Source organism: Elaeis guineensis, chromosome 12 (assembly GCF_000442705.2).
Source record: "Elaeis guineensis isolate ETL-2024a chromosome 12, EG11, whole genome shotgun sequence".
In the NCBI taxonomy this organism is placed as follows: Eukaryota; Viridiplantae; Streptophyta; class Magnoliopsida; order Arecales; family Arecaceae; genus Elaeis; species Elaeis guineensis.
The window spans coordinates 6759824-6779858 of record NC_026004.2 but is presented as its reverse complement, the minus strand read 5'-3'; the positions used below and the strand labels follow the sequence as shown (position 1 = coordinate 6779858).

Below are 20035 nucleotides of genomic sequence, written 5' to 3'. Positions count from 1 at the left end.
ATATATATATATATATATATATATATATATATATATATATATATATATATATATATATATATATATATATATATATATGTATGTATGTATGTGTCTTGATTGTTCAAGAATTAGTTCAAAGAAACACAAAGTAAATGTAAAAACTGTGAATAATTTTGGATGTTCTAATATAATTCCCATATTATTCCTACTATATCACAGTTCTCATAGTCTAAGGGGAGAAAAAGCTAAAAAGCAATAAACAAACTCTTGAAGGCAACAAGTTTAGTGAGATTATATGGGGAAGCACCAACCTCAAATGTGGCTAGGTTCTTAGATGGTGCTAGATGTACATGTACCATGGACTACAAACTTCCCCTCTTGATGTGGTCCCAAGATTTAAATCATTTGGATCCGCGGATTTAAGGAGGCAAGGTGTGGTTTGTGCTGCGTATAAGCAATCTTTGTGTTCATGCATTGCATAAATGCATGCATAATCACAAGCTTCACTATAGGCAGCTCTCTCATGTTTCAAACCCTTGAATTCAACCCAATAACATCCACTATCAAAATACATTTTGTTTGATAATAAGTACAAAATTTGTAATCTCTCTAACACGGGCATATAAGATATGGGTGGAGATGATTTAGACAAGCAATGAAATCCTCTTCAAATATTCATAAATCTTCGCTTGATCTTGATGAGGAGAAGTTATGCCCTAGTAATCTAGCAAAGCAAATCTAATAACGGCTGAGCCAAAACCCTAATATCAGACATGACTAGAATAGGTTGGATTAGCTATGGGAAATCGTTTGAATTCAGGTCAGACTAGTCCAATTGGAATATTGGGTCAGACTGACCGAGTCAAACTGGAATCGTCTATGTGACGTTGGCCGACATCGAAAGCCGGCTCCCAACCGCATGATCGACAAGCGAACCGCTCTGATGCTCCCAACAGCACGTCAGCTCCCATTGGCGGAAGCCGGAGAAACTCGAACTCCTATTGGTCCACGTAAGCCGAGTGACATGTCCCTTCCTCTTTCTCGACGTGCTTTCCCGGACTTCCGGGCCCAACACGCCCTATAAACTTCAGTTGAACGCCAAGGCTTTCTCGACGCGAGCTCAAACTCGAAGGGAATCCTAGAGACGGGGCGGGGGGACTACGTCGTGTCTGGGTTTTCGGCAAGGGAGCGGCCATGGATCGGTCGAGGTCGGTGATCTTGCTCGGCCTTTTCATCACCGGTACGTTGTGATCCGATCCCCTTGAGTGGTTCTTGATCTGATCGAGTTGTTTAGGATTTAACCGATTTTTCTTGCTTCTTTTATGGATGTTTGGGTGAATGTATTGGATCTTCTCTCGTTCTTCGTTTGATTTATATTTTGTGGTATTTTGTGTAATTTTGTTTGCTGATCTGGTTTTAGTTGATGATCTGAAAGTTTGTTGGTCGAGAATGGTAGTTTCTAGTGTTTATAGCTTTTGATGTGGAATCTTGGTGCATGAAAGCTTGGGCTTAAAGTAGTGTTAATTGTTAGATTATTCTGCGTTCTGTGCTGTTAAGCAATTAAAACTTGGCAAGCAATAACATTTTTTTGCTTTGATATGTTTTGCGTTGTATCTGTTTCAGGAGTACAAATTGCGATAATCTGTTTCATGCGCCGAACTATGAATTCCTGATGATCACAAGCAATCCATTGCTTTATTTTCTAATAGTGAAAGAGATTTTTTTTTCTAACATAAATTGATGCAATATCTTGTTTCTTTTGAATCTTACTGATTTCCTGGTATTTTTGTTTTTTTGGAAACCAAAATTTGATGGTGGAAACAAAAACGTAGGAATAAGAGAAGGAAATTAGCAGTTGATGATAAAGTAGGCAATGCTTAGGAAATTTTAATATACGTGAAATGTAAAAGTTTTGTTTTTTGATTTGATGCAATCGCTTAATATTTTTCCAGTCGCCACCCAATAGACTTCAAAATTTCAAATTATTTTGAATGTAGATAGTTAAATCATGTTGTGGATGTGAAAGGAGTCTTAAAGAGTTGTTGTGTGCTGCACTATTGATTCTTCCAATGATGTGATGCCATCAGTTGTCTGTTTCTTAAGAATTCCTTAAATCGACCTCTCTTTCAAAATGGGAAGTATTCAAACGAAACAAAATATAATTTTGAAATTGTGCTTTTCATAAGTTTATCCTAGTGTGCATTGTTCTGGTTATTTCAGATTCAGTCTTTGGAAACTAAGCAATGGGACTTTTGTGCCACTATTTGTCAATCCTAGTGTCTTTCCTTGTTCATTTGAAGCAATTAACAAATAAGCATGCTGCTGACCTTATTATATTCAACAATCAATGGCATTGTGGAAGGCATATTATAGTGCTCTTAAGAAGATGTGAATACAATGGCTATAGTCTTTGCATATTCAATCTGCTGATTAAATGCTTATGCTTTTTTTCAGATATTTATGCCTAGAATCATTCATGTGGATATAGCTATATAATATATGATTGAATGCACATATTTTGACGAGGACCTTGCAAGTAGAACATTTAATATACTCACCAAATTTTCTGTTACCGATACAGAGTCTTTGAGTGTATATTATGCTTTCTAAAAATTTATTTACTTCAAATTTCTAGTACATTATAAAACAAAGTTCCAATTCAATAGTTCCTTTTATTGATTTTATAATGAATGGCGGTGCATGAAGTTCTGAGCTTAGCTATACTAACAATGGTTTTAGAAAATAAATGGAGTGTATTGACTTTTTGAATTAATTGACAGGATGTTTGTTTGCATTCTCAATCGCAAAAGAGGAGGCCACCAAATTGGGAACAGTTATTGGGATAGATCTTGGTACCACATACTCATGTGTTGGTGTCTATAAGAATGGTCATGTGGAGATCATAGCAAATGACCAAGGAAATCGTATTACCCCATCATGGGTGGCATTCACTGATAGCGAGAGACTAATAGGTGAGGCTGCAAAAAATCAGGCCGCTGCAAATGCTGAAAGAACCATTTTTGATGTCAAAAGACTTATTGGGAGAAAGTGAGTTACATTTTTGCTATCATTATATACATACAATACATACATACACCCACCAGGTAGTGATATGTTAATTAACATTTAATATGTTATGTGTGAATCATAGATTTGATGACAAGGAGGTACAAAGAGACATGAAACTTGTTCCATACAAAATTGTCAACAAGGATGGTAAACCTTATATACAAGTGAAGATCAAGGAAGGTGAGGTTAAGGTGTTCAGTCCTGAGGAGGTTAGTGCAATGGTTCTTACGAAGATGAAGGAGACAGCTGAAGCTTTTCTTGGGAAGAAAATCAAAGATGCTGTTGTTACTGTGCCAGGTAAAAAATAAACCTTGGAGGCATTATCTCTGTCCTTGTCACACTTTTTGCACCTCTGCCATTCTGACTTCTCTTGCTCACTTTCTCCAAGCAGCTTATTTCAATGATGCTCAGAGACAGGCAACTAAGGACGCTGGCATCATAGCTGGCTTGAATGTGGCTAGAATTATCAATGAACCAACAGCTGCTGCTATTGCATATGGTTTGGACAAGAAGGGTGGTGAGAAAAACATCCTAGTCTTTGATCTCGGTGGTGGGACATTCGATGTCAGCATCTTGACAATTGATAATGGAGTTTTTGAGGTTCTGGCAACAAATGGTGACACCCATCTGGGGGGTAAATTCTTGTCTTCTGCTACATCAATATATTACTATTATGCAATTTAACCAGGTCTAATTCAAGAAAAGAGGATACTTGCATATATCATGTAGTCATTTCTTAATTCGCACTGCTGAGTGAGTTTACTCGAACTTCTGTTTAACCCTAGGCAAACCATGTGCAAAGATTGGTATACTTTGTTATTGATATTGTGAATACATGCTTGAAACTTGAAATCACAGCCTACAATGTAATGCATAGGGGAACCGATCATTTGGATTGAGTAAATTTTAGATCTCATCTTGAAATCTTGTTTATTTTTGAGCTACACTTTTTCGTAACTTTGGAAAATGAAAATTGTCTTCAGGAATTAAATAATTAGTGGAGCCGACTTTATGCAAGCTTGCAAAAATAGATTGTTGGTCTCTTTCTATATGAAGATTAAATTCATACATTTTGTTTTTTTTTTTTTTCCTTTGTTTTGCAGGTGAGGACTTTGATCAGAGAATCATGGAGTACTTTATCAAATTGATCAAGAAGAAGCACGGAAAGGACATCAGCAAGGACAACAGGGCTCTTGGGAAGTTGAGGAGGGAGTGTGAGCGTGCAAAGAGAGCTTTGAGTAACCAACACCAAGTCCGAGTGGAGATTGAATCTCTCTATGAAGGCTTGGATTTCTCTGAGCCACTGACCAGGGCCAGGTTTGAAGAATTGAACAATGACTTGTTCAGGAAGACTATGGGACCTGTCAAGAAGGCTATGGACGATGCTGGATTGGAGAAGCGTCAAATTGATGAAATTGTTCTTGTGGGTGGAAGCACCAGGATTCCCAAGGTTCAACAGCTTCTGAAGGACTTCTTTGATGGAAAGGAGCCAAACAAGGGGGTGAACCCTGATGAAGCAGTTGCATATGGTGCAGCTGTGCAAGGAAGCATCCTAAGTGGAGAGGGTGGTGAAGAAACCAAAGGTACTATTTTTACCATTTTTATTGCTCTGACTTGATCATGGAGACCGGTACACCAGAGCTGTCATTATTTGAAATATCAACGCACAAATTTTCCTGCTGCTGCCAAATTACATTCATTTAGAACGTATACCCAAATTGATCTTATAGTCTTTCAATTTGAAAAATCATAATGGTGCTGACCAGCTTTCTACTTTCTATGGTTAAATCTGAATGCAGATATCCTTCTTTTGGATGTGGCACCTTTGACTCTTGGAATAGAGACTGTTGGTGGAGTGATGACCAAGTTGATTCCAAGGAACACTGTTATCCCAACCAAGAAATCTCAAGTTTTCACCACTTACCAGGATCAGCAGACTACTGTCTCCATTCAGGTAAGGATAATATTATCATTAAGTAGGATCAGCAGCCTACTGTGTCCATTCAATTATTTTAGACTCTAGATAACTGCTTATCACATAGCATATTCACCAGCTAGTCGAACCAAATCCATCAGCAAAGTATGTTTAATAAGAGGAAGATTGCCCAGTGAGTATTGTTCCTTTTCTTTTTTTCTAGGTCTTTGAGGGTGAGAGGAGTCTCACAAAGGACTGCAGAATGCTTGGGAAATTTGACCTAAGCGGCATCCCACCAGCACCAAGGTTTGTCTACTGGGTACTCCATGCAATACATAATTACTGAAACTTGTTGTGCTTGTCTTGTTAGCTAAATTTATAATGATGGAACAGGGGAACACCTCAGATTGAAGTCACTTTTGAGGTTGATGCGAACGGAATCCTGAATGTCAAGGCAGAAGATAAGGGCACTGGCAAGTCGGAGAAGATCACAATCACCAATGATAAAGGACGTCTTAGCCAGGAAGAGATTGAACGCATGGTTCGGGAGGCGGAGGAGTTTGCAGAGGAGGACAAGAAGGTGAAGGAGAAGATTGATGCCCGTAACCAACTGGAGACCTATGTTTACAACATGAAGAACACCATCAACGATAAGGACAAGCTTGCCGACAAGCTCGAGAGTGAGGAGAAGGAGAAGGTGGAGGAAGCACTCAAGGATGCCCTCGAGTGGCTTGATGACAACCAGAATGCTGAGAAAGAGGATTATGATGAGAAGCTGAAGGAGGTGGAGGCTGTCTGCAACCCCATCATCAGTGCAGTGTATCAGAGATCTGGTGGTGCACCTGGAGGCAGCTCAGATAGTGATGATGATTCACATGATGAGCTTTAAGTGGAATGTGTTCTAACCCTCTGATGAGAGGGAAGAGGATTTCAGGCAAAAGCTCTTTTTCCTTTTGGTATTTTTCTATTAGTTGGAGTGATGACGAGGGGTAGTGGGGAGGATACAAGGAGGACGGTTGACTAACTGTGTCCTCCTTGTGCATAACTTTACTCAGATTTTTTATGCCAACTTTGACAATCTGATAATAATCAGATGCTTCAAAGTGCAGTTTTTGATTAAACATTGAACTGATTAACGTGGAAAGCATACATTCTTGAGGATTTTGTTTTTTATTTTCTGTAATAAGTTTGGTTCAGTCTGCATTAATGTCCCAGGTGAGGTCAAGTTAGGATTATGGCAAGTGTTTTGCCCCATGAGGGCACCTATCTCGGAGATGGATGGCTATTGTCTATCTTTCAACCCACCTTATTTGGCATGGTTGAGAGATGGATAGCCATCCATTTCCAAGATGGGGCAACATGCTGCCCATCCAAGCATCCATTGTCGTTTGTGCTGCAAAATGCACACCACAAAGGATCTGGACTACGCCAGGCCTACCTGACCGTACCCTAGCCCCAATTCTGATAGTATCACTGCCGCATAAACTCTGATCTACCTGGGACATATCTGAGGGTGTAGTTTTCTTTGTCATGGAATCTTGCCCCCAGCAACCAAAATAGATGAACAAATAACTCCAGTCTACCTTTTCTAGTTTTCAGCTGCTTATCACATGTAGAATTTCTCGAAGGAGCTTTAGAAGTCGCTGAAAACTAGTGCCATAGCCTATATAAATGTTTGCAGTTTGCTCAAATCTAAGTATTAAATGAGCATATTATTATATTAAAACCAAAGAATTTGCAATCATTATTACAACCGAAAAAAGTGACCATTAGCAACATAATCCTTTCCAAACAACTAGGAAGTGAAGGAAAACATGATCATGTAATTCCATTTGTTGGCATCTTTGACAGTTTTTGGAAACCCATGCTGCATAATCCTCAGTCGCTTTCAACAACCTATTGAGTACGTCTGCATTGTTGGGCTTATTGAAATCTTAGTGTTTTCCAGCTCCCCTGCTGAATTATTTGGATATGCTTCTTTGGTCGGTGTGTTAATATAGCTTCTTTGGTGTCATGCTCTCAGCGTTCACATCATGGCGAATTATATGCTTCTTATATTCCCTTCCTGCTCCACAGGGATCTGTTAGATAATGTTTTGTGAATTACACTGCTCTGAATCCTCTCTTTGGCACTTATTATTTTCAGTTTCTGGGAAACTTGTCCAATTCCTTGACCATATAGCTTTTATTAAAAGATGATGATAATCAAGTGTCATTGTGAGCCTTTGTTTAGTCTGCTCTTCCGACTTGACGGTAGATGGTATCTTTTAATGTGCTGTGTAGTAAGTTTGAACAGGACCTCTTTCACCCTCAAGAATTCCACCAAGACTAGTTGATGCCATATTTATTTTAAACTTCCTAAATTGCAACATTTGTGAAGTTGTTGAAAGCCTGAGTGCTTGTTTAAGAAAGAATGCTTTATGCAGGCATCTAGTAGGTTCTGGTGTTTCATTTTTTTTTCTTTTTGAGCAATGATCTTTGAAATAATTTTTGTAATTATGAAAAGCTTATATGATGGTTCTCCTCGAGGCTTTTGGGATATTGTGTTTTTAATCATCGACATGACCATTGTTTGGTTCCATTTATCACCTAGCTTTCATAATAAAAAGAACCGTTGTATTTTGGTGCATAGTGCACCATTTATGTGCAGGTTCAGGCGTAAAATTACTCTATTTTTCTTTAACTTACTTTTATTTGAGATTCATTTCCAGCTTTCACTTATCTTCATTTTAACTGTTGTATCTCTTCATTCCATGATCCATGTCTGATGCTTTTGTCAGTACAAAGTTGCTTGTAGAATTCAGTGGTGAAGTTTTTGATCACCTCTTCTGATGTAAAACTCTTATTGACCATGTGTATCCATGGAAAGATGTGGTGTTCTGGTCGCAAACTGTAGCAGCTATCATCTTGATTTGTCTTCATTGATAATAATTTAATGTTCTTGCAGGAAGCTTCTTAGTTGGTTAACTTTTTCTGTCTGTAGTCTAAACAATATCTGTCTGGCCATCTAAATTGCTTATGAATATTTGCAATTTCACACTCTCAATCTACTTATGTGGTGTGGATTCATGATCTTCTTCATAAAATGGATTGGTTAGAAGTGTTATGTCCTATCTCTCCTATATGTTAGTCAACTGCGGAAACATTTGAATTTTAATGAATTTTATGCTTTTGTTGACTCAACTCAAAACAAGCAACATCTTAAAGAACTGGTGTTTTTTGCCTTAAAACCTGCTAATATAAGAAATTTAAGTGCAAGGAAAACCTGACGTCAATATCTCTTCTAATGATTTTAATACTTATCCATTTATTGTTGCTCCATTATAATCTGGAGGAGGTCATAGATTAGAAACACAAAAACCTTTCCATCATGGGGGCAAGATTGTGTACATTCAACAGTTCTCAAACTTTATAATGGTAAGAACCTCAAAGGCTAGCCCGCCTTCTTTCTTTGGATGTAATGGTCAAAATATTTGGCTACGTGGGTTGGTTCACTAGTGACCCCAAACCAACAAGATACAGCCTCAAAAACCAGCAAACAGGAACTCAATGTAGATTTAGTATCGTAACGTAGATTTAGTAATATATTATATTATATTAATATATACTATTTTATATAAAATATATTATATTATTATCATATATTATATAAATATATATAATGTAATATATTGCTATATTCTTATATTGTAATATATTATAATATTATAATATATAATATATTATATTATTATAATATATTATAATATATTGTATTATATTATATTATATTGTATTATATTATTATAATATAATATATATTGTATTATATAATATTATTATATATATAATATAGTATAATATATTAAAATATTAATATATTATATATTATATTATTATATTGCTATATATTATACTATATCATTATATTATTATATAATATAATATATTTTATTATTATATATTATTGTATTATATTATATTATTATATTAGTATATTATAATATAAAATATTAATATACTATATTATTTTATTGTTATACATTATTATATTATATTATTATAAGATATTAATATGATATAATATATATTATATAATATTATCATATATAATAATATAGTACAATATATTATAAATATTAATATATAATATATTATAATGTTATATTGTTATATATTATTATATTATTATAATATATTATGTAAATATTATATTATTATATGGTTAAAGATATATTAGGAACGAATTACAAGGTTACTTTCTCGGTTGATGGAAAAATGATTTAGTCAACTTCTAGATGATTAAAATTTTTTCTCATTTCATAGATAAATGTCATTCATGAAAAAATAATTTATTTATTTTAAAAATTATAAAAATATAAATAAATTTATTAATTAAAATATTAATTAATTTTTTTTATAATATTTATCCACTAAAGAATAGAACCTAAAAGACTGATCCACTTGGAGGTATTTTTTAAATTAGTCATTAGAGTATACTTTTTAACTCCAAGAACTGGACTATTGACCCAACGCTTCCATTCACTCGGCGCACGTGCTATCAATAACCGCCTCAAGAAACAGTAGCTATAAAAGGGGGCCCTTCTCTGAACGACTCCCCACAACATCCTCTCCACCCGCTCTTTTACTCTCAAAAACTTCTCCCTCCCTCTCTCCCTACCTGAGAAGAAACCCTCGCCGTCGACCGTCCCCATGGGCAATGCCCCTCTCAGCTGGTATTCCCACCGGGAGTTCTCTCCGTCCTCCTACTTCCCAATCTCACCGCCGTCGTCCACGTTTGGATCCTTTTCGTCCCAAGACGAGGAACCCGTCGAGGATCCCGTCCGCTTCCTTAGAGAGTTCTTGGAATACATTCGAAACAAGTACCAGGAACGAGCCAGATGCCTCCACCGCGCCGCCAGCCCTTTCTGGCCGCTCGATGTCCCTCGGGAGGCGCCGGCGCAGGGCACCGGCAGCCGTGACCCCGCCGAAGATCCCGTCTTCCTCGCTCTACTCCAGTACCTGATCGAGGCCACCACCTCGGTAGGCCTCGGCTATCCTCTGAGCAGGGGTGTCGCGCATCTGTTCCTCCGTGCTCTCCGCGGTGACATCGCGGGAGTGGAGGCCTTAGCCCGCTTTACGGGCCCCTATGATGTATTCTCTGCATACAGGATTCGTGCACTCGGCCGGAAGATAAAGCTGCTTGGCCAGCAGTTCAGAGCGGTGGGGATGAAGTGGAAGGGTGTGCTCGATGAGGACGAGGAGGATGTTGGTTCGATCAGGCCAGCTGGTGATGCCGATGATGGCGGCAGTAAGAAATCTTTGATGCTTTTAGATTTCATTCGGTTAAGCAATTGAATTCGTATGGTTCTTTTCAGGAACGCATTGGGTTTAGATTGGGTATTTGGTATAGTTAGCAATCCTTTGGTTCTTGACTCAAAATGGTATGGGCTGCTAATGACCAATTTATATAGCATTTGGCATAATTTTTATAGCTTGTGACTTAAATTGGATTCTTGATTCTTGCTTGGATGGTGTAGGCCTTTGTTGATTCATTGCCAGATTGCTGAGCACTGATCAATTAATATAGTTTATTCCTTCATTTTATTAAATAGTTCATTCTTCGGGTAAACAAAAAGTTTGATTCTGTTTCCTGAAATAGTAGCAGTTCATTCCTTTGCTGTTGGTTCCAGCTTTGATGCTGTAGGGCTTCCGCACCTGGAATTAATTGTTATAGAAGTTTAGGTTTGGGTTCTTGGTTCGGAATGATGTAGGCATTTATTGATTTGTTGCCAGATCGACAAGTGCTGGTCGATTCATATGGTTCTTTGTTTTGTAATATCTTGATATATGGTTTGATGTTATATTTATTGTTCAATAATGCGTTTGGTTCTTTTGGAACAGTTGGTGATTCTTTTGTTATTGTTTCTGAATTTGAATTATGGAACGAACACTTGAAAATAATTATTATACCTCCTTGTCGTTTTGGATTGGATTGTTGATATAGACCTTTATTCATTCGTTGCCAGATGACTGAGGGATGATCAACTAATATAGCTCCTTCTTTCTCCTTATTTCATAGTTTACGGCTTAGTATTTTCTTGTTTATAATGACTAAATAAAGGGATTTGTTCTGTTACATGAAATAGTTCGTTCCTTATTGGTTCCAAATTTGATGGTGTAGCGCTTGATGCGTGGCATTAATTATCATAGAAATTTACCTTTGGGTTCTTGACTTGCATGATGTGGGCCTCTATTGATTTGTTGCCAGATTGCCCAACGTTGGTCAGTTAGCATGATTCTTTCCATTCATATTCTATCACAGTATTGCGGTTTAATGTCATATTTATTATTCAATAAGCAATTGGTTCTTTTGGAATGGTTGGGATTCTTCTTTTATTGGTTGCAAAACCTCGGAGATGATTGTTATAGCTCCTATTAGTTCTGAATGGATTCTTGATACAGAATGTTGGACGTCTTTATTCATTCATTGCCAAATCATCGAGGGCTAATCGATTAATTTAGTCCCTTCCTTTCATTTTGTTTCATACTATGTGCTTTATATTTTATCATTATTCAAGAAAACAAAATTTGATTGATTTCTTGGAATAGTTGGTAATCCTTTTGTTGGTTGGCATGTGAGTGTGAATGGTGCGCAGGGCTTGAATGCTTCAGAATGTAGTCCATTATAAATTTCTTGCCAGATCATTGAGGGCTGATCGATGAATATGTTCTCTTTCTTTCAGTTTTATTTGGCAGTATACATTGATTTATTTCTTTAACATCCAAGAATGCAGCAAGATTTGATCATTTTCTTCGAATGGTTAGCTTAGTTATAGGCATGCAAATTTGAATTCTGCGAGCTTGAACTCTTGGATATAGTTGATATAACTTGTAGTGAGTTTAGAAAGTTTTCTTGATTTGGAATGATGTGAACTTGTACTGATCCATTTCCAGATTGTTCTAATCAATAAATTTGCTGTGAAGTAATTGATAGGTGTGGCGCTGACAGACATAGCTTGTTTAATGTATTACAATTTAGGCTAAAACAGGGAACCAAGAATGCGAGATTCTTGGAGACGCATTTATTGCTTGCTGTATGTAGTTTTAAAAACTATTACATGCTTTAAAAAATATTATAGGTTCCACGCTTGAAATATATTTACAGGCAGTAGTTCAAAGGAGCACGTTACAAGCATATGGTTTCATCATGAATAATAATGATTTTTATTCTTCTTCTCTGTGATTATGACTTGCGATTCTTTTTAATTCCCTTGAGTGGCTTTATATGCAATTGAAAGTGGAGTAGCAGGGATGTCTGCATTATCTGATCTGATGATGCACTGCTTTTCTAGTAGAACCTTTACCTGTGCTTGTTGGGTTTTCTGATCGATTCCTACCAACTCTAACAGCAATAAAAAAGGAAAAAAAAAAAAATGATGCTTGATTATTTATTTGATACAATTCTTCATATTTTTTAGGTCATAATACTACCGGATAACAGTTCAGTCACGTCTTTTTTTCTTTTACCTCTTTTTGTCCATTTTCAAAAGAGAACCGGAGGTGGGTGGACTCGTTGCTCTTAGTTAGGTATGATAGTATTTGGTCTTCATTAAAAGCAGTGGTGTATTCACTGGCAGGATCTTCGTTGGGATCAACCATTGGGATAGATTTAGGAACCTCATACTCATGTGCTTCTGTTTACGAGAATGGCTTGCCGGTGAGCTTGCTCAATGACAAGGGCAAGCATATGACCCCATCGTGGGTGGCCTACACCGATGAGAGGCTAATTGGCGAGGATGCGGAGAATCAGGCAACCGTGAATGCCGAAAGAGCCATTTTTAATGTCAAACGACTAATTGGAAGAAAGTGAGCCTTTTCTTTTTTCTTTCTCTCAACCGTCAATTTTCTTGATGCTCCACTTCCTCCTTTACAGCCTAGCCCGTCAGTAGGTAAATCCTAACAATGCTGAAGTACATGTCATCTCTAGGTTTGAGGACCCAGATGTACAGGATGACAAGGAGCTTGTTCCATACGAGATTGTTAACACGGATGGTGAGCCCTATATTAAAGTGACGACAGAGGGTGGTACGCGGTCTGGCATTTTCAGTCCCGAGGATATTATCGCACTTATTATTGCAAAAATAAAGGAGAATACTGAACGCGCAGCTGATATGACAATCAAGGATGCCGTTGTTACCGTTCCAGGTTATTAAATGAATTAATTAATTTTAAAAGAGAGAGAGAAACATTTAGCCAATACCTTCGTCGATCGGTATGCAAAGTTCAGTTACGATCCCTGTTTCTTCTGCGGTGCAGACACCATCTAACATGTATATATATGTATATATGTATGTATTTTTTCTCGCTCCAGCTTACTTCGATGATGCTCAGCGACGAGCTGTCAAGAATGCATGCGACAAAGCTTGCTTAAATGTGGCCGGAATAATCAACGAACCAACAGCTGCTGCTATTGCGTATGGTCGATATAAACAGGAGGGTAAGAAAAACATCCTTGTTTTTCACCTTGGTGGCGGGACGTATGATGTCAGCATCTTGAGTATTGATAATGGAGCTTTTGTGGTTCTAGTGACAAATGGTGACAAGCTAGGAGGTAAATTTTCAAATTCCGGACCATACCTTTTACTACTTGTGGCTATCTATTAGGTTACATGTTAGTTTAAAACCCTCTACTGAAAACCTAAAAATAAATGTAAAAGATCCATATTGCAAATCTGATGGAGCCTTTTTCCCCCTCCCTTCTAATTGCCACCGTAATTCCAAATTCTACTTGAAGATTTGTGTGCAATGTGAATAAATTGGTTGCCTGGTTTATGTATACCTGCAAATGCTCCGTGACAAAATACTCTAGTTCTAAACGTGGTGTTTTCAAGTAAAATATCTAATATATCTGGGACGTAATGAGTTAGTGCGTCTGACTCCATATAAGCATATGCACAAATACTGTTTTTTTTTTCCCCCTCATGCTCCGATATGGTATGGGAACTTTGATGTACTACATACAACGTTAACTCCTTTTTCCTCTTTTTTTTCTTTTTTCTTTTGCGTGTGTGTGTGTGTTGCAGGTGAGGACTTTGACAAGAAAATCATGCGCTACTTCATAAATTTGATCAATGAGAGGCATGGAAAGGACATCAGCAGAGACAATCAAGCTCTTGGGAAGTTGAGGAGGAAATGTGAAAGGGCCAAGAGAGTTTTGAGTAACCAGCAAGAAGTTCAAGTGGAGATTGAATCTCTCTGTGAGGGTTTTGATTTCTCTGAGCCACTGACACGGAACCTTTTTGAAGAGTTGAATGAAGATTTGTTCATCAGGATCATGTGGCTTGTTAACAAAACCATGGAAGATGCTGGACTGAACGAGTGTCAAATTGATGAAGTTGTTCTCGCAGGTGGGAGTTCCAGGATTCCTAAGATTCGGCAGCTCTTGGAGGAGTACTTTCGTGGAAAGAGGCCAAAAGTAGAGGCGGTCGTAGATGGAGCAGCTGCAGATGGTGCAGCTATAGCAGGAGGCATTCTAAGTGGGAACGTCTGTGCTTTTACTGAAGGTTTTTGGTTTCACCATAATAGTCGCTTTATGTGCAGTTAGGCTAGTTATCTGACTTCTAAATATTCACATATCTGTAATAGGAGCTGCTCTGCAGCCGTTAGATCATACTCATTCAGAAGAAAATTTCCTAGTTGATGAAGGGCTTTTTTAGATGTTGATAATATTATCAATTATGATAGTAATTTTGTTTATCATCATAATCAAATGTGTACGCAGATATGCTTATTGTGGATGTGGCACCTTCTACCACCGGAACTGGAGCAATGACCACATTGATTCACAGGAACATCACGATCCCACCCATGGAATCTCCAGTTTTCACCACTCACCAGGATCAGCAGACTACTGACCCCACTCAGGTATGGACAATTTTTTTCTTTACATTTATCTGTTATGCAGCTCTAAACAAATCCACTTGAAAGTCAGCAAGATATGAGGGGGTTGATGGAGTAAATAAGGCTATTGCTGTTTGTTGGTTTTCTTACCTTTCTTTCTTTTTCCATTTTCTTCTAGGTCCTTGAGGAAGCGAGTAGTTTCAGAGAGGACAACTGTGTTCTTCTTCGTAACAAGTGTGCAGCAGCTTGGGTTTGTTGTGGTTTGTTGGTATTATTAATGTTGGCTGCTTGGGCACTGGCATTAATAAAGTTCGCTAGATAGGTCCCTTCCTCAACTTCCTTTCTTTCTTTTCTTCTTGTTGGTGCAGTTTGACCACTTATGAATACCTCCAAGGGTATTATTACATAGGCTGCCCACAAGGTGTTATAAAATCATATTCCACTATTACCTGAATTAGTTCCGACTGCCTAGTGGTTTCCTCTTATTTGTGGATTATGTGCAACCTATATCTGCTAGCCAATTTGCTAGCTATCCCATTGTTCTCTTGGTGGATTGAAACACATACAACAATAGTCTGCTTTGTGAGTTTGTCCTGAATTTCTTGGATGATCCTTTCTCTCAGGATGTTCAAAATTTTTAACTTCAACTATCTGATGTGAGTCAGCACGACTATTGACATGTTTAAGGTGCCTAAATATCAACCGGTTCACTTCCTGACGTATTACTTCTTTCCAAGTCTTCAACCTGGTCAAAATGGGGTGGAGAAACACCACCTAAAACTGGTTCATCTTGTTCGGTCCTCTCAACACCATTAGCTGACAGCTTTCCAATAAATGCCTTAATGCTGGATCTCTACGAAAGCGGCACCACCTGTACGTGCCAGCATTTTGCTGACAAGCAGTTGTCCGCTCCAGTTTATGCTGTTAGAAACTCCAATTTTCTGGTTTCACAGTTGTTACTGCGCTTTGGTGAACAATTGAGTCAGCCTGTTTCCATAAAAGGTCTTGTAGTTACATGTTTCTTGCTTGCCAGATCATTAGTAATGCATTGATCAGCTCCTTTATATCGTTACATCACATCATCTGTTCCAATTTGCATATTACAATATCAATAAGATGATCCTTATGTTAAAACAATGGAATCTGCCACCATTGATGGCGAAGTACCCGCAGAACTTATTAAGACATGATGCTGTGATTCTACTTGTTGGCATCTTTGATTGCGTTTGAAAACAAACTCCTGATGGTGTGATCTTGGTGCTGGGGGAAGTTTCCTCTTCATAATCTTCCATAAAAATATCATTCCTGTTAGATTTATAAAAACCTTTCATAATGTTTTGATTTTTCCCACTTCACCTGCTAATTAGTGATTGCTTGGGAAATGCATTTGTAAAGCTGCTTGGATGTCATATTTTAAGCCTAAACATTATGCCAAATTATACATTCTTACATTCCCTTGCTGCACTGCGGCAATCTTTTAAATAACATGTTGTGGAGAAAGCCGTTCTGAAGCCTCCAACTTTCAAGATCTGCATACACCAAGAAGCCCCTTATTCTTTGTTTTTCAAGAAAGCTACCTAATTCCCCTCCAATGATCTCACGCTAATTGGTATTTATGAATCCCGAACATCATTATGAGGTTTCACTATAACTCCTGCACAATATGAATAGATAAGGTGACATTGGGTCACCTTGTCTATTTCTATGTTCCAATCCAAACCTCCAAGTAAGGCTCTGGTTAAGTAGAAGCATAAAAGCTTCAGTAAACAGGCAGTGATGGATCCAAATCACCTCTAAAGCAAGGAAACATGTTCAATGTCACCTTGTCTAGTTCCATGTTTCAATCCAGACCTCCTAGCTAGTAAGGCTTTGGTTAAGTAGAACCATAAAATCTTCAGTAAACAAGCAATGATGGATCCAAATCACGTCTAAAGCAAGGAAACATGTTCTGCTGAGCACCCGACATTACAAGTTCTTAGGAGAGTCTTTCATATGCATTCTCCATATCATATTTGATTAAGACCTTCTCTCTTAGCGACCTGTTGAATTGCGTGCAAGGCCTCTTGTATGATCATTGTGCTCACTGCAATTCATCTTGCTGTAATTTATGCATTCTAATCTAGTCAAATCAGCTCCACCACCACTCTTCATAGCCTTCCTGCAAAGAATCTTTGGAATGCTTTTATGGCTGTCCAGAAAGCTGTCCTTTAGGCTTTTGGTGTTTTGGTGTTTTAGGTATTAGTTGAGCAGTATTTGGTTGCACAGATAACCTAGCTTCCCGCATAAAAATAATTTTTGACTTGCAGCACATGGTATATCCCTGATGACCAGGCCCTGGAGCTTTTCTTCCTTAATTCAAAAGTCTTTTGATTTCCTGTTCCGCTAACCTCTTCTGATGTTGTAACACACCTCCTTGGTGAGTTAAATTGTATATTCTTGACAGCTCTCCTGAGCATGTCTGGGAAAAAAAATTGTGATCCGAACCACTCTTTTCTTGATTTGCCTTTACGAGTACACATTTCTTCTTCCACAGCCATGTGATGATTTAATTTTTTGGTTGGTTAACTATTTTTGCCCGCTGTTGACTGTACTTGAAACATGCAAATTGAGCCATTGGAATGCCTGCTTGTTGTTTATATATCTTTTGGTTTGAGAGCTAAAAGGCAGGAAAAAACCGATTGTCTCTCATATATTGCTTGGATTTTTTTTTTTTTCTCTTTTTTCTCTTTTTAAGGAATGCATGCAATCTTATTGAGAAGGAACGCACGCAATCTCATACAATAATAACTGTTGTAGTTTGTTGACTCAAATTTTCCATGATATTTTTTGGCAAGGACGTCATCCCTCGTGTTGTTAGTAAGCAATAAGAATATATTAACGCCGGGCAAATCAAAAGCATGCAGATATGCATGGTGGTTATGACACGTATCAAGGAATCACATACAGAATGACACCATGAATCATAAGCTGGGTCATTTACTATTCAGCACTTACGTTGCGCGTGATCGTCTTTTCTTATGAACCAACGTAATTCCATCACAAGGGATCATGTGATGTATATATATATATATATAGTTGATTTAGGAACAACACCATTTTTGTGGTTGTGTTTTTCATTAGATTTAATACGCATGGCCGATCTTGGTTGGACGAGTTCCACGGACGGTTGACGTCCCATCCCATCAAACCGCAAAGTCATTGTTCATTATTTTTTTTTCTCAATTAGAATATTTTGCATTTCAAGAGTGACTGTGCATGATTCTGTGATCTTTCGTTACCCAATTTAATAAAAATTATTAATATAAATTTTTATTTTTGATAATAAGTCAGATTTTTATTTAATCCAGTTCTTTATTTTAGATCATATTAATAACATCATTAATATGATTTTTTATTTTAAATAGTGAGTAGTACTTAATATGGTTCTTTGTTTTACATAGACCATTATATATATCTAAAATGATTATAGCCATCATTAAACTCCCTACTTTTGATGGCAACAGATCATGTTCATCAAAATTATTTTGCTCTTAATAAGTTTATAAAATCATAATACATTCCCTCTTGTTATATATATATATATAATTTATTTTTGACAAATGAATCTCTTATGACACATTGTTAAGTATTATGATAGTTGGTTTTGATGTCAATAACAACTATTATTTTCATTTGTATCATTTTTTTTAACTAAATATTTTTCAAAATTTTTTACATCATTATTTTTTAAAAGAAATTATATAATTTGTGGAATAATACTTAAAAGGTGATTGAAAAGTATCATCATTATTTTTTATAATTATCTATTCTATATAATAGTCAGCATAATGATAATCTTAAATATTAAATTAATTAAATAAAATATTTTGTAGCATCTAGTTGTTGTTACCTTTTTATACGTTATAGCTAATATGAGATGGAGCAACGCCTATAATGCTTGATTGTTGATAGATATTTGTTATAAATAGGTATTATATTATTTATTCCTTTAATAATAAGTAAGTATAAGTAACAGATGATATAATATCTTACTATTTTTAATATACAAGCATAATTGATACTTATAAATATTATCTAAATTAATAAATAAATATTATACTTATCCAAATTAATAATACTCTATTGGTTTATGTATTTGATAAGAGTTCCTATTCGACTATCATTAAAGTTTATTCTTTAATATATAATATAAATTTGACTATTGAAAATTTTTATTTACTATAATTTATTATATTATTATATCATATTTAAGAGTCATTGAAAAATAGAAGAAATATCGTACTCACATATTGCATGGGACTAGTATTTTAATTGGTTTATAGTGTGTGAATTGAAGAGCTTTTTTGTGTTATGTTTTTTTTGGTAAAGTGTTATGTTTATATCTTCTGATTGACCAGTCTTTTAACATTGGATAAAAGTTAGCTTAAACAACCAACTTTCAAATTATGCTCTCTGCTTGGCAAAGAGTGCCAAAATCAAAGCAACCTATATCCATGCGGAGATCAGCAAATTTTAATGCTCTGCTAAAAATATTCCATGAATTTAGAGATTTATAACTCAGTAAATAAATTGTTACAGTCATGAGGATGCCTGTATTAATAATATGACTAATATATTTCTTTATTTTAGATAATAGATAAGACTCTTATAACTGATATACGAGGAAAATAGGTCTTTGACGATTATTTATTAATAGATGTCTACTATAAGAATGTATTATATTATTTTTTCTTTAATGATAAGTGAGTACAAAAGTGATTTTATAATGAAATATCGTACTAGTATAATATTACGTGTCAATATAATATATAAGTATTATACTTAAATGTTTTGATGAAAATTTTTATTTGGCCATTATTAAAATTTATTGGTTAATATACCACAAAAATTTGATTATTGAAATCCTCTATTTATCATAATTTATCATATTGTTATAAAACATTTCAACCAAAGAAAAAAGAAAATCATATCTTACATGTCACACAGAGTTTTCAATTCCCTATAGATATCAATATTAATGATAAAAATTTTTGCTCAATCATTATTAAATTTAATCATTCAAGATATAACATAAAATTTATTGTTGAAATAAAATATTTACTAAAATTTGTTAAACGTTTATATGGTATTTCAAAAACAGTTGAAAAACAAAAAAAAGGAGAAAAATTATATCCAAACATCGCACAGT

At 36.1% G+C, this 20035-nt stretch overlaps 2 protein-coding genes across 2 annotated transcripts; both read left to right on the top strand.

Annotated features, from left to right (window-relative positions):
* The first annotated feature begins 1068 nt into the window (after positions 1-1068).
* LOC105054898 (luminal-binding protein 4) lies at positions 1069-6127 on the top strand. Its single transcript, XM_010936528.4, has 8 exons — positions 1069-1222; positions 2763-3030; positions 3134-3348; positions 3443-3685; positions 4155-4634; positions 4851-5005; positions 5190-5272; positions 5360-6127. The coding sequence occupies exons 1-8, from the start codon at positions 1177-1179 to the stop codon at positions 5853-5855; spliced, it is 1986 nt and encodes a 661-aa protein (XP_010934830.1). The 5' UTR covers positions 1069-1176; the 3' UTR covers positions 5856-6127.
* Positions 6128-9657: 3530 nt separating this feature from the next.
* On the top strand, positions 9658-15899 carry LOC105054916 (luminal-binding protein 5-like). Its single transcript, XM_073246362.1, has 8 exons — positions 9658-10255; positions 12585-12813; positions 12935-13152; positions 13319-13558; positions 14031-14510; positions 14729-14871; positions 15026-15097; positions 15585-15899. Exons 1-8 carry the CDS (start codon positions 9658-9660, stop codon positions 15897-15899), a joined length of 2295 nt encoding a protein of 764 aa, XP_073102463.1.
* The last annotated feature ends 4136 nt before the right edge of the window (positions 15900-20035 follow it).

Bases quoted from the DNA above. Each gene is read 5' to 3' on its own strand.
- LOC105054898 (XM_010936528.4), top strand. From the start codon at position 1,177: ATGGATCGGTCGAGGTCGGTGATCTTGCTCGGCCTTTTCATCACCG. The intron at 4,635-4,850 runs GTACTATTTTTA...ATCTGAATGCAG, and splicing joins GGGTGGTGAAGAAACCAAAG to ATATCCTTCTTTTGGATGTG. The intron at 5,273-5,359 runs GTTTGTCTACTG...ATGATGGAACAG, and splicing joins GGCATCCCACCAGCACCAAG to GGGAACACCTCAGATTGAAG.
- LOC105054916 (XM_073246362.1), top strand. From the start codon at position 9,658: ATGGGCAATGCCCCTCTCAGCTGGTATTCCCACCGGGAGTTCTCTCCG. The intron at 13,153-13,318 runs GTTATTAAATGA...TTCTCGCTCCAG, and splicing joins TGCCGTTGTTACCGTTCCAG to CTTACTTCGATGATGCTCAG. The intron at 14,872-15,025 runs GTATGGACAATT...ATTTTCTTCTAG, and splicing joins AGACTACTGACCCCACTCAG to GTCCTTGAGGAAGCGAGTAG.